This window comes from Paecilomyces variotii (assembly GCF_004022145.1).
Source record: "Paecilomyces variotii strain CBS 101075 chromosome Unknown C8Q69scaffold_2, whole genome shotgun sequence".
NCBI lineage: Eukaryota > Fungi > Ascomycota > Eurotiomycetes > Eurotiales > Thermoascaceae > Paecilomyces > Paecilomyces variotii.
The window spans coordinates 2,426,423-2,442,643 of record NW_021167141.1 but is presented as its reverse complement, the minus strand read 5'-3'; the positions used below and the strand labels follow the sequence as shown (position 1 = coordinate 2,442,643).

General features: G+C 51.2%; 6 protein-coding genes across 6 annotated transcripts; 3 read left to right on the top strand and 3 right to left on the bottom strand.

The window, feature by feature from the left end:
* The first annotated feature begins 80 nt into the window (after window positions 1–80).
* Window positions 81–2,590, top strand: C8Q69DRAFT_158938 (hypothetical protein). Its single transcript, XM_028625637.1, has one exon. It carries the CDS (start codon window positions 210–212, stop codon window positions 2,388–2,390), a length of 2,181 nt encoding a protein of 726 aa, XP_028487716.1. The 5' UTR covers window positions 81–209; the 3' UTR covers window positions 2,391–2,590.
* On the bottom strand, window positions 2,591–5,162 carry C8Q69DRAFT_158937 (hypothetical protein). The gene is made up of 3 exons (XM_028625636.1): window positions 4,898–5,162; window positions 4,643–4,834; window positions 2,591–4,588 (listed from the first exon to the last, which is right to left on the bottom strand). Exons 1-3 carry the CDS (start codon window positions 5,069–5,071, stop codon window positions 2,792–2,794), a joined length of 2,163 nt encoding a protein of 720 aa, XP_028487715.1. The 5' UTR covers window positions 5,072–5,162; the 3' UTR covers window positions 2,591–2,791.
* A 378-nt stretch (window positions 5,163–5,540) lies between these two features.
* Window positions 5,541–7,568, top strand: C8Q69DRAFT_428797 (putative NADPH-adrenodoxin reductase Arh1). The gene is made up of 3 exons (XM_028628462.1): window positions 5,541–5,982; window positions 6,074–6,508; window positions 6,562–7,568. Exons 1-3 carry the CDS (start codon window positions 5,677–5,679, stop codon window positions 7,447–7,449), a joined length of 1,629 nt encoding a protein of 542 aa, XP_028487714.1. The 5' UTR covers window positions 5,541–5,676; the 3' UTR covers window positions 7,450–7,568.
* Window positions 7,569–7,682: 114 nt separating this feature from the next.
* On the bottom strand, window positions 7,683–10,122 carry C8Q69DRAFT_158838 (lectin C-type domain protein). Its single transcript, XM_028625634.1, has 2 exons — window positions 9,874–10,122; window positions 7,683–9,803 (listed from the first exon to the last, which is right to left on the bottom strand). The coding sequence occupies exons 1-2, from the start codon at window positions 9,937–9,939 to the stop codon at window positions 7,917–7,919; spliced, it is 1,953 nt and encodes a 650-aa protein (XP_028487713.1). The 5' UTR covers window positions 9,940–10,122; the 3' UTR covers window positions 7,683–7,916.
* A 75-nt stretch (window positions 10,123–10,197) lies between these two features.
* Window positions 10,198–11,838, top strand: C8Q69DRAFT_158928 (translocation protein Sec62-domain-containing protein). The gene is made up of 3 exons (XM_028625635.1): window positions 10,198–10,691; window positions 10,748–11,301; window positions 11,368–11,838. Exons 1-3 carry the CDS (start codon window positions 10,280–10,282, stop codon window positions 11,584–11,586), a joined length of 1,185 nt encoding a protein of 394 aa, XP_028487712.1. The 5' UTR covers window positions 10,198–10,279; the 3' UTR covers window positions 11,587–11,838.
* Window positions 11,839–12,309: 471 nt separating this feature from the next.
* C8Q69DRAFT_158805 (hypothetical protein) lies at window positions 12,310–15,577 on the bottom strand. The gene has a single exon (XM_028625633.1). It carries the CDS (start codon window positions 15,198–15,200, stop codon window positions 12,588–12,590), a length of 2,613 nt encoding a protein of 870 aa, XP_028487711.1. The 5' UTR covers window positions 15,201–15,577; the 3' UTR covers window positions 12,310–12,587.
* Window positions 15,578–16,221: the final 644 nt, after the last annotated feature.

The following is a 16,221-nucleotide window of genomic DNA, read 5'->3' as shown; positions in this document are numbered from 1 at the left end:
ACAAGAGCCTAGCTGGCCACACCACCAGCCAATGTTTCAGACCGTCTGTCTTTTCGCTGTCAGGTTGAATCAATGTTTCGCACATCTTCACGATGCTGAGTCATCCTATATGATGTCATGTGACAACCGCCTTCTGATATAAAATCCCCCAACAGCCCCAACGATCAGAGTCGCTCCACCTGCAAAGGATTTGAGCGTCTGATGTCCCAATGGCAGCTCGACTCCGCCAGTATGTTGGTGGCTCATTCTCTGCACAAGATAATGCTCCCGATGAGAGGAGCGGGGGCGAAGACCTGTCTACGATTCTAGATCGGCATCAGCGCGGGGAGCTGACTGTTCTGGTCGCTCAGATCATGCTGTCGATGCGTAAGGCTATTGTGGATAATTTTCATGCTGCAGCGCCGTTCAAACATGCATCAGAGAGCGAAAAGGTCTTGAAGGACCGAGCCAATAGCCAGGAGGAACCTGCTCCTGATCCAGAACAGCAGGCTTCTCCTGGCCCAAAACAATCCATCCGGAGGAAACCCGTCGCACAGTCCGCACAATCTGCGCCGTCTGCACCATCTGCGATCACTGCCGAAGACATCAAGGCCGAAGCAGAGACCCTTCGACACTTTGATGACTGGAGAGATTCCGTTCTCCTCCGAATCGGTGAGGTTGTCAATAAAGACAATGAGACCGACGGGCGGGAGCGGAAAGCCTCCGATGCCAGACCGGTGTCGCAGCAAAGCTCCATCAGTACAAAGGAAACCAGGTCTGCTAGATTGCGAGAGCTCTTCCCGCCCACGGAGACCGAACTTGCCGAACTTCCAGAACCAGCAAGATTGTTAATCCTCCATTCCCTTCTCCTGCTGTTGCTAAGTCTCAAACACTACAGCGCTTATTCACGCGTTCTTTTGTTAAATGTCGCTTCTAGCCTAGGTCTATCCCTGCAAGTTCTCAACGAGGACGAGATCAAAGTCTCCCGAGGGTTGCTCACCGCAGCCAAGGAAATGGAGGCGACTGAAGAAGCGAAGCAAAGAGCAGAGAAGAGCAGCAACGCCAGAAAGTGGAAGGTTGGGATTGCGTCAGTCGCGGGTGCGGCTCTTATCGGTCTCACTGGAGGTCTGGCTGCGCCGCTGGTTGCTGCAGGCATTGGTACAGTTATGGGTGGTTTGGGACTGGGCGCTACGGCAGCAGCGGGCTATTTGGGTGCCCTGGCTGGGAGCAGTGTCATTGTTGGCGGTCTTTTCGGTGCCTATGGTGGTCGGATGACTGGGAAGATGATGGATAATTATGCTCGCGAGGTTGAGGATTTTGCGTTCATCCCGACTCGGGGCACCCGGAAACGCTTCCTGCGAGAAAGTGAAGCTGCTAAAGAGGATCGTCGTCTCCGAGTCACCATTGGCGTCAGTGGCTGGGCCCATGAAGAAGATGACATTGTCATCCCGTGGCGGGTGATTGGCAAAGACTCGGAAACCTTTGCTCTCCGCTGGGAGCTTAAGAGCCTCCTGAAGCTTGGAAATGCGATCTCAGCCTTCGTGACCAGTGCGGCATGGTCGTTTGCAGGCAAAGAGATCCTATCTCGGACTGTATTCGCCGGCATTATGAGTGCCGTTATGCTACCTGTCGGTCTTCTGAAGATCGCCAGTGTGGTCGACAATCCTTTCAGCGTGGCCAAATCTCGGGCAGATAAAGCCGGAGAAGTCCTCGCTGACGCTCTGATTAACAAAGCTCAGGGTGAACGTCCCGTCACGCTTATCGGTTATTCGCTAGGCTCCAGAGTGATCTACAGCTGTCTCCAAAGTCTGGCCAAGAGACACGCCTACGGCTTAGTCGAGAGTGCTATCCTGATGGGCTCGCCCGTTCCATCTGATACACGACAATGGCGACGAATGCGAACCGCAGTTAGTGGGCGACTTGTAAACGTCTTTTCCGAAAAGGATGCCGTTCTAGGGTTCCTGTACCGCGGTGCCAGCATCCAACTTGGTGTCGCCGGTCTCCAGCGCGTCCAAGGCCTACCAGGAGTCGAGAATGTCAATGTCAGCGACATCGTCAGCGGCCATCTACGCTACCAATACCTCATCGGCAAGATTCTCTCAACGATCGGCTTCGACGAGATCGACGCAGCAGAAGTCGAGAAGGAAGAAATCGCCCTGAAGGCTCGTGACGCAGAAGAAGAGCGCGCACGCGCTCATAACGAACAGCGCGCTAAAGCCGAAGGAGATGAAAAGCAGACCGCTATCACTGCTGAAGAAACCGCCAGGCTGGAAAGTCAGGTCGAGGAACGCACAGAGCAGCATTATATGCATCACAAGATGCATCGGATAGAACTATATGATAACGAGGAAGGAGACGATGTAGGAAAGGGAGGGCATACAGCACTGCCATTTCCTCCCTCGGGTCATTAGTCTATCTCCTAGAAGTTTCTGTGATCGAGCCTGCTACCTTTAGCGCTTTTTGTATTAGAATGGGCATGGCATTAGATGGAATGAAGACAACCCCTTCTCTTGTACTTTTCATACGATTCCTAATGAACTGATACTGGATTAAACGTTCCATGGACAGCATATTGCTCAGATGACACCTGATATCTGAAGTCTTCACGAGACTATTCACATTGCAGAGAAGAAGATACATAAGCCATGAACTACCTAACGTAAACTAACATCACACATAGCTGATAAAAAAAACGTTCCATCATTCCATCATTTTTCTTTTTCATCGTCAAAAAGATCGTTGAAGATTCTCCAGACACTAGATCCCCCAAATCGTACAAACAAAGAGAGGAGAATAAAGCCAAGAGATCACCCTACAGACCAGCAAAACGCGCCCATCCAGCGGCGCGAACGCCGCCTGGAAGACCATTTGCGGGTTTTTCAGGAGTCTTTTCGAAGTCGCTGTGGCTAGCACCACCTCTGCCTTCCTCTGCGATCTTCCCGCTGACATCTCGTCTTCTGCCGACTCCGAGGCCGGCAATGTAGTTTCCATATGACGACGGAGAGCCAGACCCCAGTTGGAAGCCAGCACCAATGTCGATGCCAGAGTTACTGATAACACGGCCCTTGCGGTCAGACTCATCGTTCTTCGATCCGCGTTTGTTCATGGTCAACTTCTCGGGACCGTCGCTGTCATCCTCATCGGCCTTTACCGACTCATATGCAACTGACTTTCTGCTCTGGCGTCGAGAGAGCTTCTTGCTGCCGAACTTCTTCTTGCTCTGGCTGCGAGAGGCCTGGTCGATATCACTGACCTTGCGCTCCGTGGAGAAACCTGGTCCGAGATTTCCATAGAACCGGTTTTCACTGTCGGGGCTCTTGATCGGTGGTTCAGGATCTCCGTTGCGCACAGAAGGATTCGGAATGTCAGTGAGGACAATACGGCGTAAGCCATCTGCATGTGGCGGTGGTTGAGGAGTTGGCGGATTCATGCCCAGAGGGTTTAGTCGAGAAGCTGCGTCATCATCAAAGGTGCTGATACTGAGTTTACGTTCACCCAGATCTTGTTCGGCATCGTTATAGATCGTCACGCTTGGCAGGTCATATGCATCTTCATTGCCGTACTGTTCGTGGTTGTTCAGGGAAGTATATTCTCCGTGGGGATCTTCCGCGATTATATTGGAATACTCCTGACTGTACCTCTGTGCTGAAGAGAGCCAGTCTTTCATGCCGCTGTAGGCTGTTGTAGCAGTGCTAGGGGCTCGGCTATAGACAGACGAGGTCTCACGGCGTGCCATATTCTCGTTTTCTTGGTCTTCGGCAGGGGGCGGCGATGAAGATGGATAGACGAACCAGTTATCCTTGAGGAGAGATGACGAGGGGCTCCATTTCCTGGTATCCTCGTGGACTGCTGCTGAGGGTTCTATCACAGGCGCTTCATGCATTGATGACGATGTTGGTCGGGAAGGCGACTCGCGGGTCTTGCGCGCAACAGACCGGGCTAGGGATGTGCTTGATCTGTTCGCCTGCTTGTAGAGGCGCATCTGTTCACTGGGGAGGTCGGCGCGTGAGAGGCGCTGCGATTGATCTGAGGTGGTCACGGTTCTCTCTTCATTGAAGTCGGGTGCACAGTCTGAAATTCTGCTGGACGAGTCGCCCCGAGTGTGCATAAAGGGGACTTGACGTGGAGGGGCAATCAATGGGTCTTCTGCTGCAGACATTCGGTTTGTGCTCAAGTCGATGGTACTCTGGCTGAGGTGTTTTTCAGCAATCTCGGATTTATTGCGCTTATGAGAACGGGCTGTCAGATTATCTTCAAGTGGGTTCATATCCGGTGGTAGCTTCGTGATCTCTCGGAAGAGGACGGCTAGAAAGATGGACAGCGTAAAGCACACTGCGTGAATACCACTGTCCACGACTGTAACCAGGAAGGTGGCATTGGCGACTTGATACGTGGCTCCCGGGCTCTGGAATAAAGTGTCCCAATGGTAAAAATCCTCGGTGTACTGGCCGTGAGCAAGGAAGGCTGTAAATATGTAAAAGGGGATCAACCCTGCGTCAACAGACGAGGCAAAAAACATGTAACTCGCCGATGATGCAGGTGTCCGTCCAGTTGCAGCTCGACTCAGATGATATACTCCATATACGGAGTGGAGGATCGCTACAGCAGGCTATGGAAGCATCAGTATCCTCCGTCCTGCATTCCTCAAGAGATGCGCACTTACTGCCACTCTGGTAATCCATGCTGCCGAGATCTCCATGCCCTTGATGCATATCACGCAGACGAGCGCCCCCAGAGCACCGAGGAGGGCACATACTCGCAGAAACAGTAGAACGTACCGGCCATGGACAATTCGGTTCTTCGTCTTGGGGCTCATGGACTTCACATTGGTCTTGCCATATGGGAACTGGGCATACTGGTGCACATCATCTAATCAGGACTCCATTCCCACCAATCTACAATCGTTTGGATTACTCACGGAATCCGGATGTTTATAGAAATTCACCAGCGGCGCCTCCCTCTTCGGCGGCGATTGACGCGGAGTCCAGCTCGCTTGCGTCACTGCCTTGGGATTGAACACTTTACCGGTTGGCTCATCATAGGTATACCGCCAGGGAGGATCATAAAGAAACGGCGGCGACGATCCTCCCATGATGGCCGCGCCGCGAGAATGGACTGGACACTGTCGACCACGCGAGGATGTCTGGGGTAAAAGGAATGGAACACGGAACGACGTCGTGGACTGGAATGTGGCGGTGGAGATAGGAATGGAAGACAGAATGGAGGCAGACCAGGACACGGACGTCTACATAACAGAACTAAGAGCCTTAGTCCATGGAGGGCCCGTCAGTCAATACAGCCATGGCCATCATCGCCTGTAGGGCTGAAGAACCGTCAACATTGATAGTTGGCAGGGCAACTGGCGATAAGGTCACGTGGGATATACTGTCTCAAACAGGAAAACGTGAAGTCTTGGACACTGACTTGGAGAACTAGTATCCTTCCATTATTATTAGGAGAAGATTGTATTTGTTCTATTTTACTCTGTAAGAAATCTATATTAGTATATGTAGCGATATCTATCATTCTCTGTATATCGTTCGTTACTTACGCAGGGATAACTACATGCTGACTAAGCTATGTCCGAGGCCGAAATGACCGAACTAAAGATCCTCAGCTTCTCCGCGTCATGATTCATGCTTAACATTGCTTTGACCATTGCCAGTCATCCTCATCCTCATTGACATTTCATACACCATGAAAGCCCGTCGTGCACCCTATATCTGCGCACAGTGCACGGCGCATCTCCGTGGAGGGGTCAATGGGAGCCCTTTGCGTCACCGTTCGACTGCGCTCTTTGCTCAACGCCGGTACAACAGCAGTACAGTGCGTAGTGACCGTCCATTCCGTGTAGCGGTCATTGGGTCTGGTCCAGCAGGATTCTATGCAGCTTATAGGCTCTTGAACAAGGTAGAAGATGCGGTGGTGGACATGTATGAGAAGTATCCGGTGCCGTTTGGCCTGGTCAGATATGGAGTGGCCCCCGATCACCCTGAAGTGAAGGTATGCACTGACATGGGAGAGATATTTCATTAAGCTTTATTTTTCTTTTTTTTTTATTAGAGCATCGAAATGTCTAACTTTACTATTATAGAACTGCGAAGAAAAGTTTACTGAAGTCGCATCCTCGCCTCGTTTCAACTTCATCGGCAACGTCGAACTCGGCTCCGATCTACCTTTACAGTCTCTCAAGCCGCATTACGATGCAATGCTGTTCACGTACGGTGCCTCGGAAGATAAAGAGCTTGGGATTCCCGGAGAGAAGGCCTGTCGAAATGTATATTCAGCCCGCGCGTTCGTAGGATGGTATAACGGCCTACCGGAGTACCGCGATCTGGCGCCAGATCTCAGCATGGGTGAAAATGCGGTGATCGTTGGTCAAGGAAACGTTGCTCTGGACGTTGCTAGAATCCTGTTGACGGATGTCGATGTGCTCCGGAAGACGGATATCTCCGAGTATGCTCTGGAGGAACTGGCCAAAAGTAAAGTGAAGCGGGTGCGCGTCGTCGGTCGTCGCGGTCCATTGCAGGTGCGTTGAGTTGTTCAGATTGACTAGACATCCAAATAACTGAACATGCATAGGCTTCCTTCACCATCAAGGAACTGCGGGAGCTTTTCCAGCTTCCATCAGTCTCTTTCGATCCTGTCCCGAAGGACATCTTACCTCCAGAATCGGTTATCGCTTCGCTTCCTCGTGCTCAAAAGCGATTGATACAGCTACTTGCCAAAGGCTCCTCAACTAATGAGCAGGAAGCAAGCAAGTCATGGGCTCTTGATTTCCTTCTATCGCCGCACTCCCTACACTGGTCCCCCGTCCACCCTTACCGTCTCTCGCATGCCAAATTCACCCGCAACGAACTCGACCCGGCGGACCCATATAGCCCGACGTCAAAAGTAACGCGGAAGCTCCTATCCAGCGGCAAGCCCGCAGAAGTGAATATCCCTGCGAACATCTTCTTCCGCAGTGTCGGCTACAAGTCCCTGCCCCTACCCGGGTTCCAGGAGCTAGGCATCCAATTTGATGACCGCCGAGGAGTCATCCCCAACGACGGACTGGGAAGAGTCACCAGTCCAACTAAACAGTCAGAAGAGATAGAAACACGAGTTGGCGCCGTCATCCCTCACGTTCCAGGCCTCTACTGTGCCGGGTGGGTGAAGCGTGGCCCTAACGGCGTCATCGCTACGACCATGACCGACGCCTTCACGACAGCAGATACTATCGCTGCAGACTACGAGGCTCAAAAAACGAACACCGAAAGGAGTCTTTCTCTCCTCAACTCCGAATCGGGAGGCAGCACCGGTCTCGGCTGGGAGGGAGTCCGTCCTGAGGCCGAGAAGAAAGGTCTCCGTCCGACTAACTGGAAAGATTGGCAGCGGATCGATGCCGTGGAGAAAGAGCGCGGGAAGCAAAAGGGGAAACTCCGAGAGAAGTTTGGTCGTGTCGAAGAGATGTTGGAAGTCCTGAACTAAGCTGGACTGGACGAAAGAAATGATATAGAACTGTACTATATATGTCGTCATGTACATACAACACATTGTAACATCTCCCCTGAAAGAAATCAGATGACCAAGCTGGTTAAATTTACCGGAAAATCCCCTAAGGTTCCGATATCTAATAGATCGGTTCACTAGTCCTGAGGCATATACAGTCATGATTATAATCATTTATGTCGTCATATTCCAACATATGCATGCACGCATGCGCGGAAATAAAGAGAAAGTCAGCCTAAAACACCCCGCCCCACGTATACTCTATATACAGATCATATATATATGAAAATGGTATCATGCAATCCAACCCCATCCCATCCCATCCTATGCAAATGACCGATCAACCGCCCGGAACCAATCAGATAGCCCCATCCATTTTAAAAAAAATACATCTTTTTCTTTCTTCTTCTTTTTTTCCCTTACCTGTATGTATAGAAGATATGAGATCACGAGGGAACACCTTCGTATTCCCAACCCTCAATCACTCTCTTCTTTCTTCGCGAGTTCCTCCTGTTCGCATTACACTTGACGAATAAAGTCAATGCAGTAATGACCAGGACGACAACACCCGCGATAGTGGGAACGAGAACGGTGCGTCTTTCAAGCTCGTTTGAATTGACGGTATACGGACAGCTGACGTTCGGTCCGCCGGTTACCCAGCAGGAATTGACGTCCAGGGAGTTGAAGTTCAGCCATACTTCTCGTTTATCGGCATCATCTGATGAAGGGTTGATGGCGTCTTTGCGCTGAGTTATCAGGTAGTAATATAGGTATGTGTTCTCCAGGCCAGTTCGAGGAACGGAGAAACTGGCGTCTTGGTCAGAACAGGCGTCAGTAGCGCTGGTATATGGGACCTTGTTGTCCGTTAATGTCCAGTTGTAAGGGGCATTCCCAACACGACACGCAACATAGCGCTCGGCAGCGCAATCAGCGGCACGCCAATGGCCAGCAAGAGTGACGTCCATGATTGCACATCGATCGTAGGTGCCGCTGTTATCGTCGTCGTCGCCGCCAGAAGAGGAGGCATTGCGTGGTTCGCCAACGGCCCATGACCACGTGGTTGAGAGAGACACGTTTCTGTATGTATCAACTTGAGTATTGGCCGTTTTATCGAATAGAGTAGTGTTCAGTGTGGGGGATATTCCACAGGCGGTCAAGTTTTGCACGAGGAGGGTAAGATTTCCCAAAGAAAACTGCTCGTTTCCCAGACTGGGAACTGTAAGCTGGTTAGAGCCAGCCCAAGAAGAGTTAACCTGAGCCACACTGATCGTATTGGGGTTATAGAGACATCCCGACTGCAGCCTGTCTCCAGTAGAAGTGGTCTGGATGCCGGATGTGAGATAATTTTGAGGGAAAATACGGCTGGCATCGCCAGTGAAATTATACCCTTGCATCTGAGGATCAACCGATCCCCATCCAAGCAGCAGTCGTTTGGCCTTCACGCCCTGCAAGTAGTTCTCACAGGGCCAGCCATCCGGGCTGCTATAGAAACCACCCCGATTCTTTCTCAAAGTGAAATACTCTGTGATAGGCTGGTCGTCGATGACGACGGAAAACCAAGTGCGATTCAGATCGGCCCTGTCGTGGTACAGTTCGGGTGGGCTATACACATATGTCCCTAGAGTATCATCCATGATTGAACCGATCAGCTGCGAACTAGCGGGAAGTTTTGAACCCGATATCGAAGGCGCAGGACTCTCAGGCGCATCAGCAACGGAGGGAGCATGGATGTTGAATATGACATAAAGAGGATACGCGTCAAGCGTGTTCTCCGTATCCCGGAAGTACTCGTAAAATAGATCTACCATGGTCTGTAACCCCAGGGTCTGTGTACATGAATACGGTCCCAGTTTGTAAAGCCGTGACCCCGAGGAGTCAGTCGTACTCGAGACGGTGGTCTGCGCGGTGTAGGCATCTGTCGTGGACACACTTGGGTCGCGACGACGCTCCTGAGATGCGGATGTTTCGGAAACATCTTCAAGTATAGCTGCTGAGGTGGTAGATGCTGTCGATGAAGCGGTAGTCGTACTGCCATCCATATTACCCGACGTCAGAGTAGCTGCAGGCGCAGAAGCCATCGTTGATGCAGACACCATGGTAGCACCCGCGACGTTGAGCGGAATAGCAACCGGACAGAATGTCCATTGGCTGCGATCCGTGGACCAGTAGAGATCAACGATGAGGCGACGATATCCCACGGCTAAGAGATTGGAAATGCAGTCCTTGGCCGCCTGGTCCTCGTATACTCCATTTCCGAAGCACGCCGCCGCGAGGGATACGGTGGGGTGCGTGACGAAGTTGATCGGGATCTGTGCAGCTACATCTCGTTCGCTCTGCAGAAAAACGAGTCAGTTGTCTGGGTATCCTCAGAAGAAATAATGTGAAGTATAAATAAATCCTGACCAGTTGAACAATCCTCTCCGTCGAGCCCAGCAGCGGACTATCCGGGTCAAAATTATCGTCAGGCATGGCGGCTACACAAGACCAGCTCGACCACCACTTAAAGGCGATCGCATCCTTGCTCGAAACGGACGTGCAGCTCTCACAGAGAGCACATAGACGAATCGAGTCTATAGATATCACAAAGCACGATAAGGCGAGAGAGGGACGTTCCCTGCGTGATCAGCGCAGTTTAGCCGTTTAGCTCCAGTCGGCCGTTTCCACTTCCGTCCCCAAAGTTGATCCATCTGGCCACTTAAGCTGACTCCATCTCGCCAACGCCGACAACAAGACCCCCTTCGATCTCGTTACGCCTTTTTCTTCCTTTGGTCTTCGCCTTTGACCGTCGTTTTTCCTCCCTTCGAACGAGATGGCCACTCCAGGCCAACCCACCCCTCAGCAGATTGCTGCCATGAAGCAGCAACTCGCCGCGGAGGCCGCAAAACGAGGGATGACGCCCGAAGAGTTCGCCAAACAGCAGCGCGAGGCGCTGGCCGCAGAGGCAGCAAAGCTGGGTCTGACCCCGGAGCAGTATGTCAACCAGCTGAGGATGCAGGCCATCCAGCAGCACCAGCAGAGACAGGCGCAGGCCCAGCAACAGGCGCAAGCTCAGCAGCAGCAACAACAACAGCCACAACCACAGCAGCAGCAATATCAAGTGCCCGTGAATGCAGGCCAACCGCCAGACCCAAAAGCTATTGCCGTTGCTAATTTCTTGCGATCTTGCGATCTCAAGCCCAGGACCTGTATCCTGGATGGCCAGAGGAAGGATATGTTCAAAGGTACAGCTTCTAACATCTTTCTTTTGCGAACCATAACTCATAGATCCTATCTCTAGTGAAACGAGCTATCCGAGCAATCGAATCTCCTGCATACGCCAAAGCTGCTGCAAAGAAGGGTTCTCTACTCCCCCCAGTGACCGACCGGGCGTCGGCCGAAAACACATTCAAGCTTCTTCCGCTCTCCCTTCTCGCTCTACGCGTATCGAAGGTCGATCCCCACGCAGGCCACAACCACGGAAAGCAGAAGAGAGTCAAGGGCTTGTGGACGGTGAAGATTGAGCAACACCAGGAGACGGATCCGATGATGCATTATGTCTGGCTGTACGAAGGACCGCAGTGGAAGCAGAAGGCGATGGCCGCAGCAGTGGTGGTCGGTATTTTTGCCGTGGTCTTGTTCCCTCTCTGGCCGATAATGCTACGACAGGCCGTGTGGTATCTGAGTGTGGGAATGATGGGTCTGCTGGGACTGTTCTTTGCCATGTCGATTTTCCGTCTGATTCTGTTCTGCGTCACCGTGTTCGTCGTGCCGCCCGGTCTCTGGCTCTTCCCCAATCTGTTCGAGGATGTGGGCTTCATCGATAGTTTTAAGCCTCTCTGGGGCTGGCAAGAGGTACGTTATACTCTTTCCTTGGCGTCACTGTTTACTTCATCAACTAACCACTACATTTCTATGCAGAAGAAGAAAAAGAAGTCCAAGAAGTCCGCAGCCAAGAGCAACGAGAAAACTGCCTCCACCGAAAAAGGATCCCAACCCGCAGCAGCAGCTGAATCCCCAGCCCCAGCCCCCGCCGCCACTACCACAACGACAGACTCGAATCCCGAACCCGCTACAACGTCGGGAGCGGAATCCAAACGCAATCTTACTGCACGGGTGGAAGAAGCAGAAGAGGAGTGAGATGGGATATTACTTTTTTCCCTCTTCCTTTCTCCCACTGTCTCACTTGTTGGCTGTTGCCCCTTTCCTCTCATCACTAGACGCGTAAGAGGGGTTTTCCTATTGACGGCGTTTCATGCTTCGATCACCTCCTGTTATCATTCTTAGTTTTCGGACTTTCTTTCTTTGAGAAAAATGGATTTTTTTAACGATTCCTGTCACCATCAAATGTATCAAGCGATATCCAAATTGTATGAGTGTTTTGAGGAGCCTTTACATCAGTCTACGGGATATAATCTACGTGAAATGTCACTTTCAAGGGGCGAGATACTCTTTGAGGTATGTCCATCTATTTTGGAAATCTCCAATATCGACCAATAAGCTATCTAACCAGAAGGAGAGTGACCTATGCCTTGAAACACAGCAGGTGAGCCTGGATGTGGTGGGTGTATATATACAGATATAGAGAAGGGGGGAAGAAGAAGGGATATAGGAGATAGACTAAGGACAGTAGACGCCGTTGAGATGGCAGTAGATCAATGCGAGAAAGAAAAGAGAGACCAGAAAATCCGAGCGAAGGAGGCCGATGCTTTGCTTCGACTTCAAAATGCCCAAAATGCTCTTTTTTGTTTCCCCCGAGAGATATCAACAAATGAAAGGACGCAGATGTCACCGTTCGCGGAAGACGCTATAGTTCGAAAAGTAAATGACAAAAAAAGATACAAGACTCTGTTGTGTGTATAGTTGGACACAGTCATGAAAAATCATGAAGCAATAAAAGGCAAAGTGAGAAGTTCAGACAGCCACCCAATAGATTGCGACCATATCGGACTGTACATAATGGCAACTGAAGATGGATGATCTTCGACTGGAGTTGTAGGCAATGACAGGAGAACACGCTGATTCTTTTCCGAGAAATAGAAATAATGTAGTAGTGAATTGACGCGATGAAGAGGGTATAATACGAAGGAAAGCAAGTAATGACTGAGAGCAGACAATGCGATAGTTTGCTCCGAAAACGCTCAATAAGCATTGACCAAACTCGACTTTCTATGCTCTGGTTGTGTTCTTGCATGTGCACCGACGTGATCTGGCTGCACTTTAGATGTATCTGAGCGCAGGTTTGAACCAAAGTTCTTGCGTGATGAACCTGTAGAAGGCTTTCGCGAGAGCAGATCGCCTCGCCGTGCAGGCTGGAAATTGGAACCAGCAGTAGGAGGAACTGCTGGTAATGGACAGTTAGGAGGAGGAGCCGACGGAGGCCCGAGTGACAAATCAGGTAGGCTCTTCCTTGGAGTGAGACGTCCCACCGTCTGAGGACGAGCTGCAGCACCGATCATAGCCGAATTCGAGATTGGAACCTTATTTGGTTGATATTGCTGCTGGGCTCTTGTGCTCGATGAGCCTCGACGAGTTCTCCCGTTCACAGGCTGCGAGATGCCCTGCGGTAGCGATGTTGTACCATTTTGGACTTGTGTACCTATGCGGTAACCAACCTGAGGTTGTATAGCTGATGGAGATGGTCCAACTATAGTACGATCCGTCTGAAGTGTCGCTTGTTGCAGTTGAACCGTTCGTTTTGCACTGGCTCCGATATCTGTTCCCATAGGATTCGCTGGAGTACTTAAAGTACGTGAAGCCGGTACTTGGGGGTCAAAGGCAGCCGAGAGAATTGAGAGCTCTCTCACGCGTGAATTCTCCCGTCGCCTATTCGGAGCCGAGGACTTTGGCGAGACATGAGGAGTGGAGGAGACACTTCCAGGCGTATCGTGACCATAAGCCAATGGTTTCGGAGGCGTCATACTTCTAGCCTGAGAGTTCTTCCGCGTCAGGGGCGTAGATGGTTCAGGGGGACCACGAAAGGGAGTAACAGGGAATCCATCCCCAGAACCAGGCGAAAGAGGCTCTGGATAGATCTTATTTCTCGTGTCCAACGGAGGGAGGACAGTCGCTGATGCAACGGCTGCCCTAGCAGGCTTCCTAGAGAAGGGTATGCTGAAATTAGGGGCTGTAACGGAAGTGCTACTCCCGTTTAGCACTGGTGCAGCGGACCGGATAGATGACTTGGACGGCTCTCTGCTTATAGTCTCTAGCTGTGGAGAACAGGCATTCATAGACCGTCTCTTGTCTTTTGGAGTAACAGCTGCCGATGCCCGGGTCTGCTGTGCTGTGGTGGAATAGTTCACCTGAGAGAATATAGGAATCATAGTGTCCGGGTGCGTAGGGGACGCAGGAGGCGATGAACATGCAGAACTCGGATACGTTTGAACTCCGCCAGATACATAAGACAGTCGGGGATTCTCCCTAAGTTGATCCAGTTCCGTTACAGTATTCGCCGTCGAGAAAGATGGCGCATCCGTAGAAGGTCTCGGGGGCATTGATCGGCGGTTCATTGACTTGATCGACTTCGTATCTGTATGGGCAGTCATGTCTGGGCTCGAGTTCTTTTTGCGGATCGAATGATCAGGTGAGGGCGAGAGCTCTAAGAAAGGGCTTGGAAACCGGTATGGATCCCTCCTGATCGAGTATCGGAAACTCGGTTTGCTCTGTAGCTGGTGTGATGCCGGATCATCCACCGGGGATTCCGCAACGTATTTCCTTCCCCCAAGAGACTCGATCTCTTTTCTCAAGGTAACAATCCAAGAATTCATTTCCTCGGGAGAATTGTGAACCAGCAGAAAGCTCCGAGTTGATTTTCGTGCTTCGGTGCCATGCAGCCCAAATCGCGAGAGCAGAGTTCTCGGTCCATGGTCATCCAGGACAACAGTACCACTGTCGTCCGAGCTCTGCGAGATCTGCAAGACCCAGTGTCTGCCCGGTATGGCATCACTTGCAAAAGCGACTGACTTCGGGCCTAGCCGCATCATCTTTTCCGGCAGTCGGTCGAAGTTCCCTTCCCCAGAATACTGCAGGATATAACCCGATGTCACAAGAATATAAATCTTTTTTCTCCATTCTGTTTTACTAATAGATCCGGATACCTTCCTGGAGTGCTTCCTGTCCTTGTCTTCTTTCTTCCTTTGAGATGTGTCGCCATCTGCCAGTTGGTTGCTTTGGTGCAAAGTGCGATAGGTATCGTCCGTGGCACTGCTACTTCTCCTTGACGTACTGATGCGCAGAATCGAATCTGCGGAGAGACATGGCGTCATGAGAACAGCATGCTTGACTGCCTGTGGATATGCTTGAAACAGAGGTGGAGGGACCCAAGCAGTGGCAGACGACATTGCCTTTTCCAGCCTGGAAGGCGTTCTCGGTTCTTGAGGTGCAGGCGAACTAGAGGCGAGCTTGGGAGTAGAAGCACTCAGAGGGGATGGTGGCACAGGGCATTTATTCTGCGTTGCCGCTATTTGATTCTCATCTATCACGGCTAATGGGCCGTCGCCGTGTGTTTTGCGTAGTGACTTCCTCCGACTGAAGATATTGCGCAGACTGGTCATGGAAGACTGACGCTTGGCGGCTTTGGGTTGCAAGGGGACTTTTTCGCCAGGCTTTTGGTCGTAATCCTGGGGTCGTGGGCGATGGTTCCGCTGTTCCTGCGTGGCAGGCGAAGCATCCCGTCTGCTGAAGTTTGTCTGGATAGGTGCCAACCGACATCCTCGTCGTGCAGTCATCGAGTCAGAGGTAGGTGAGCCCATCTTGTTGAATTCCTAGAGATACGAGATGCTCTAGTACGGGGCGGGTACCCCAGTAAACATCGCAGCGATGACTCTGGCCTTACTATATAGACAATTCTTCTCTTATGTCTTGCGTAGAATTCAACAGCTGTTGGCCTTCCCAATCACAGTAACTGCTTCAATGTTGCAAGATTGAGCAACTCGTTTTCGATAGATACTAATGATGAAAGATTGTTTCGGAAGGAACGTGATGTCAGGCAACTGCAAAATGAACAAGCTGCGCAAACGCATTCAAGTGTAGATCAGTGTTGAGACAAGTGACTAAAGGAATGACACAGTTAAAGACAGTATCGGGAAACAAATTGATTCGAGAGATGGCCAATGACATGCATATTAGGGAAGCAAAAAGAAAGAGGTATGAAGGAATGAGAATCTAGGAACCAGCAACTGCGGCATACGAAATGTCTTTCTTTTAATCCAGACTCAGCTGGGCCCTGGAGACGGTAGCAGAACTCAAAAAGAGATTGGGGCCGCGCGAATACAAAGTTACCGTTAAGGGCAGCTGAGGAACGGAGTGGCGCTGGTGCTGCAGGTACCAAAACTGACGCACGGCCGGCATCGTGGATCAATCATTGCGCCGCAAAGCATCCAGGAGAACAGGGACCAGGCCAATATCGATGACATGGGCCAACTGTCTAATGCAACGCCTGTTGGGTCTTCACCTTGGGCCCCAGGAAAAGGCGATCGTAGCGGAGTTTCTTCTTCCAGCCCCGTATGACCGGATATGAAACCTTTCTTGAACAAGTCTCCTCCCGGACTCGTGGGGGAATAAGCAGATCCAGGAGTACGGCCGAGACCGCATACACCATGGGTGATGCTAGTACGGAGCACGTTAACCGTTGCCCGGAAAAATGGTCCTCTCTGCTCCAGAGTAGAGTTTGTTTCTTGCACAGCTTCGATGCAGATCGTTAGTGTAGTAGGTTAGCTCATGAGGTGATTGAGTTGAACTAGGGAGTTGACAGACAACCGTACCGAACCCATG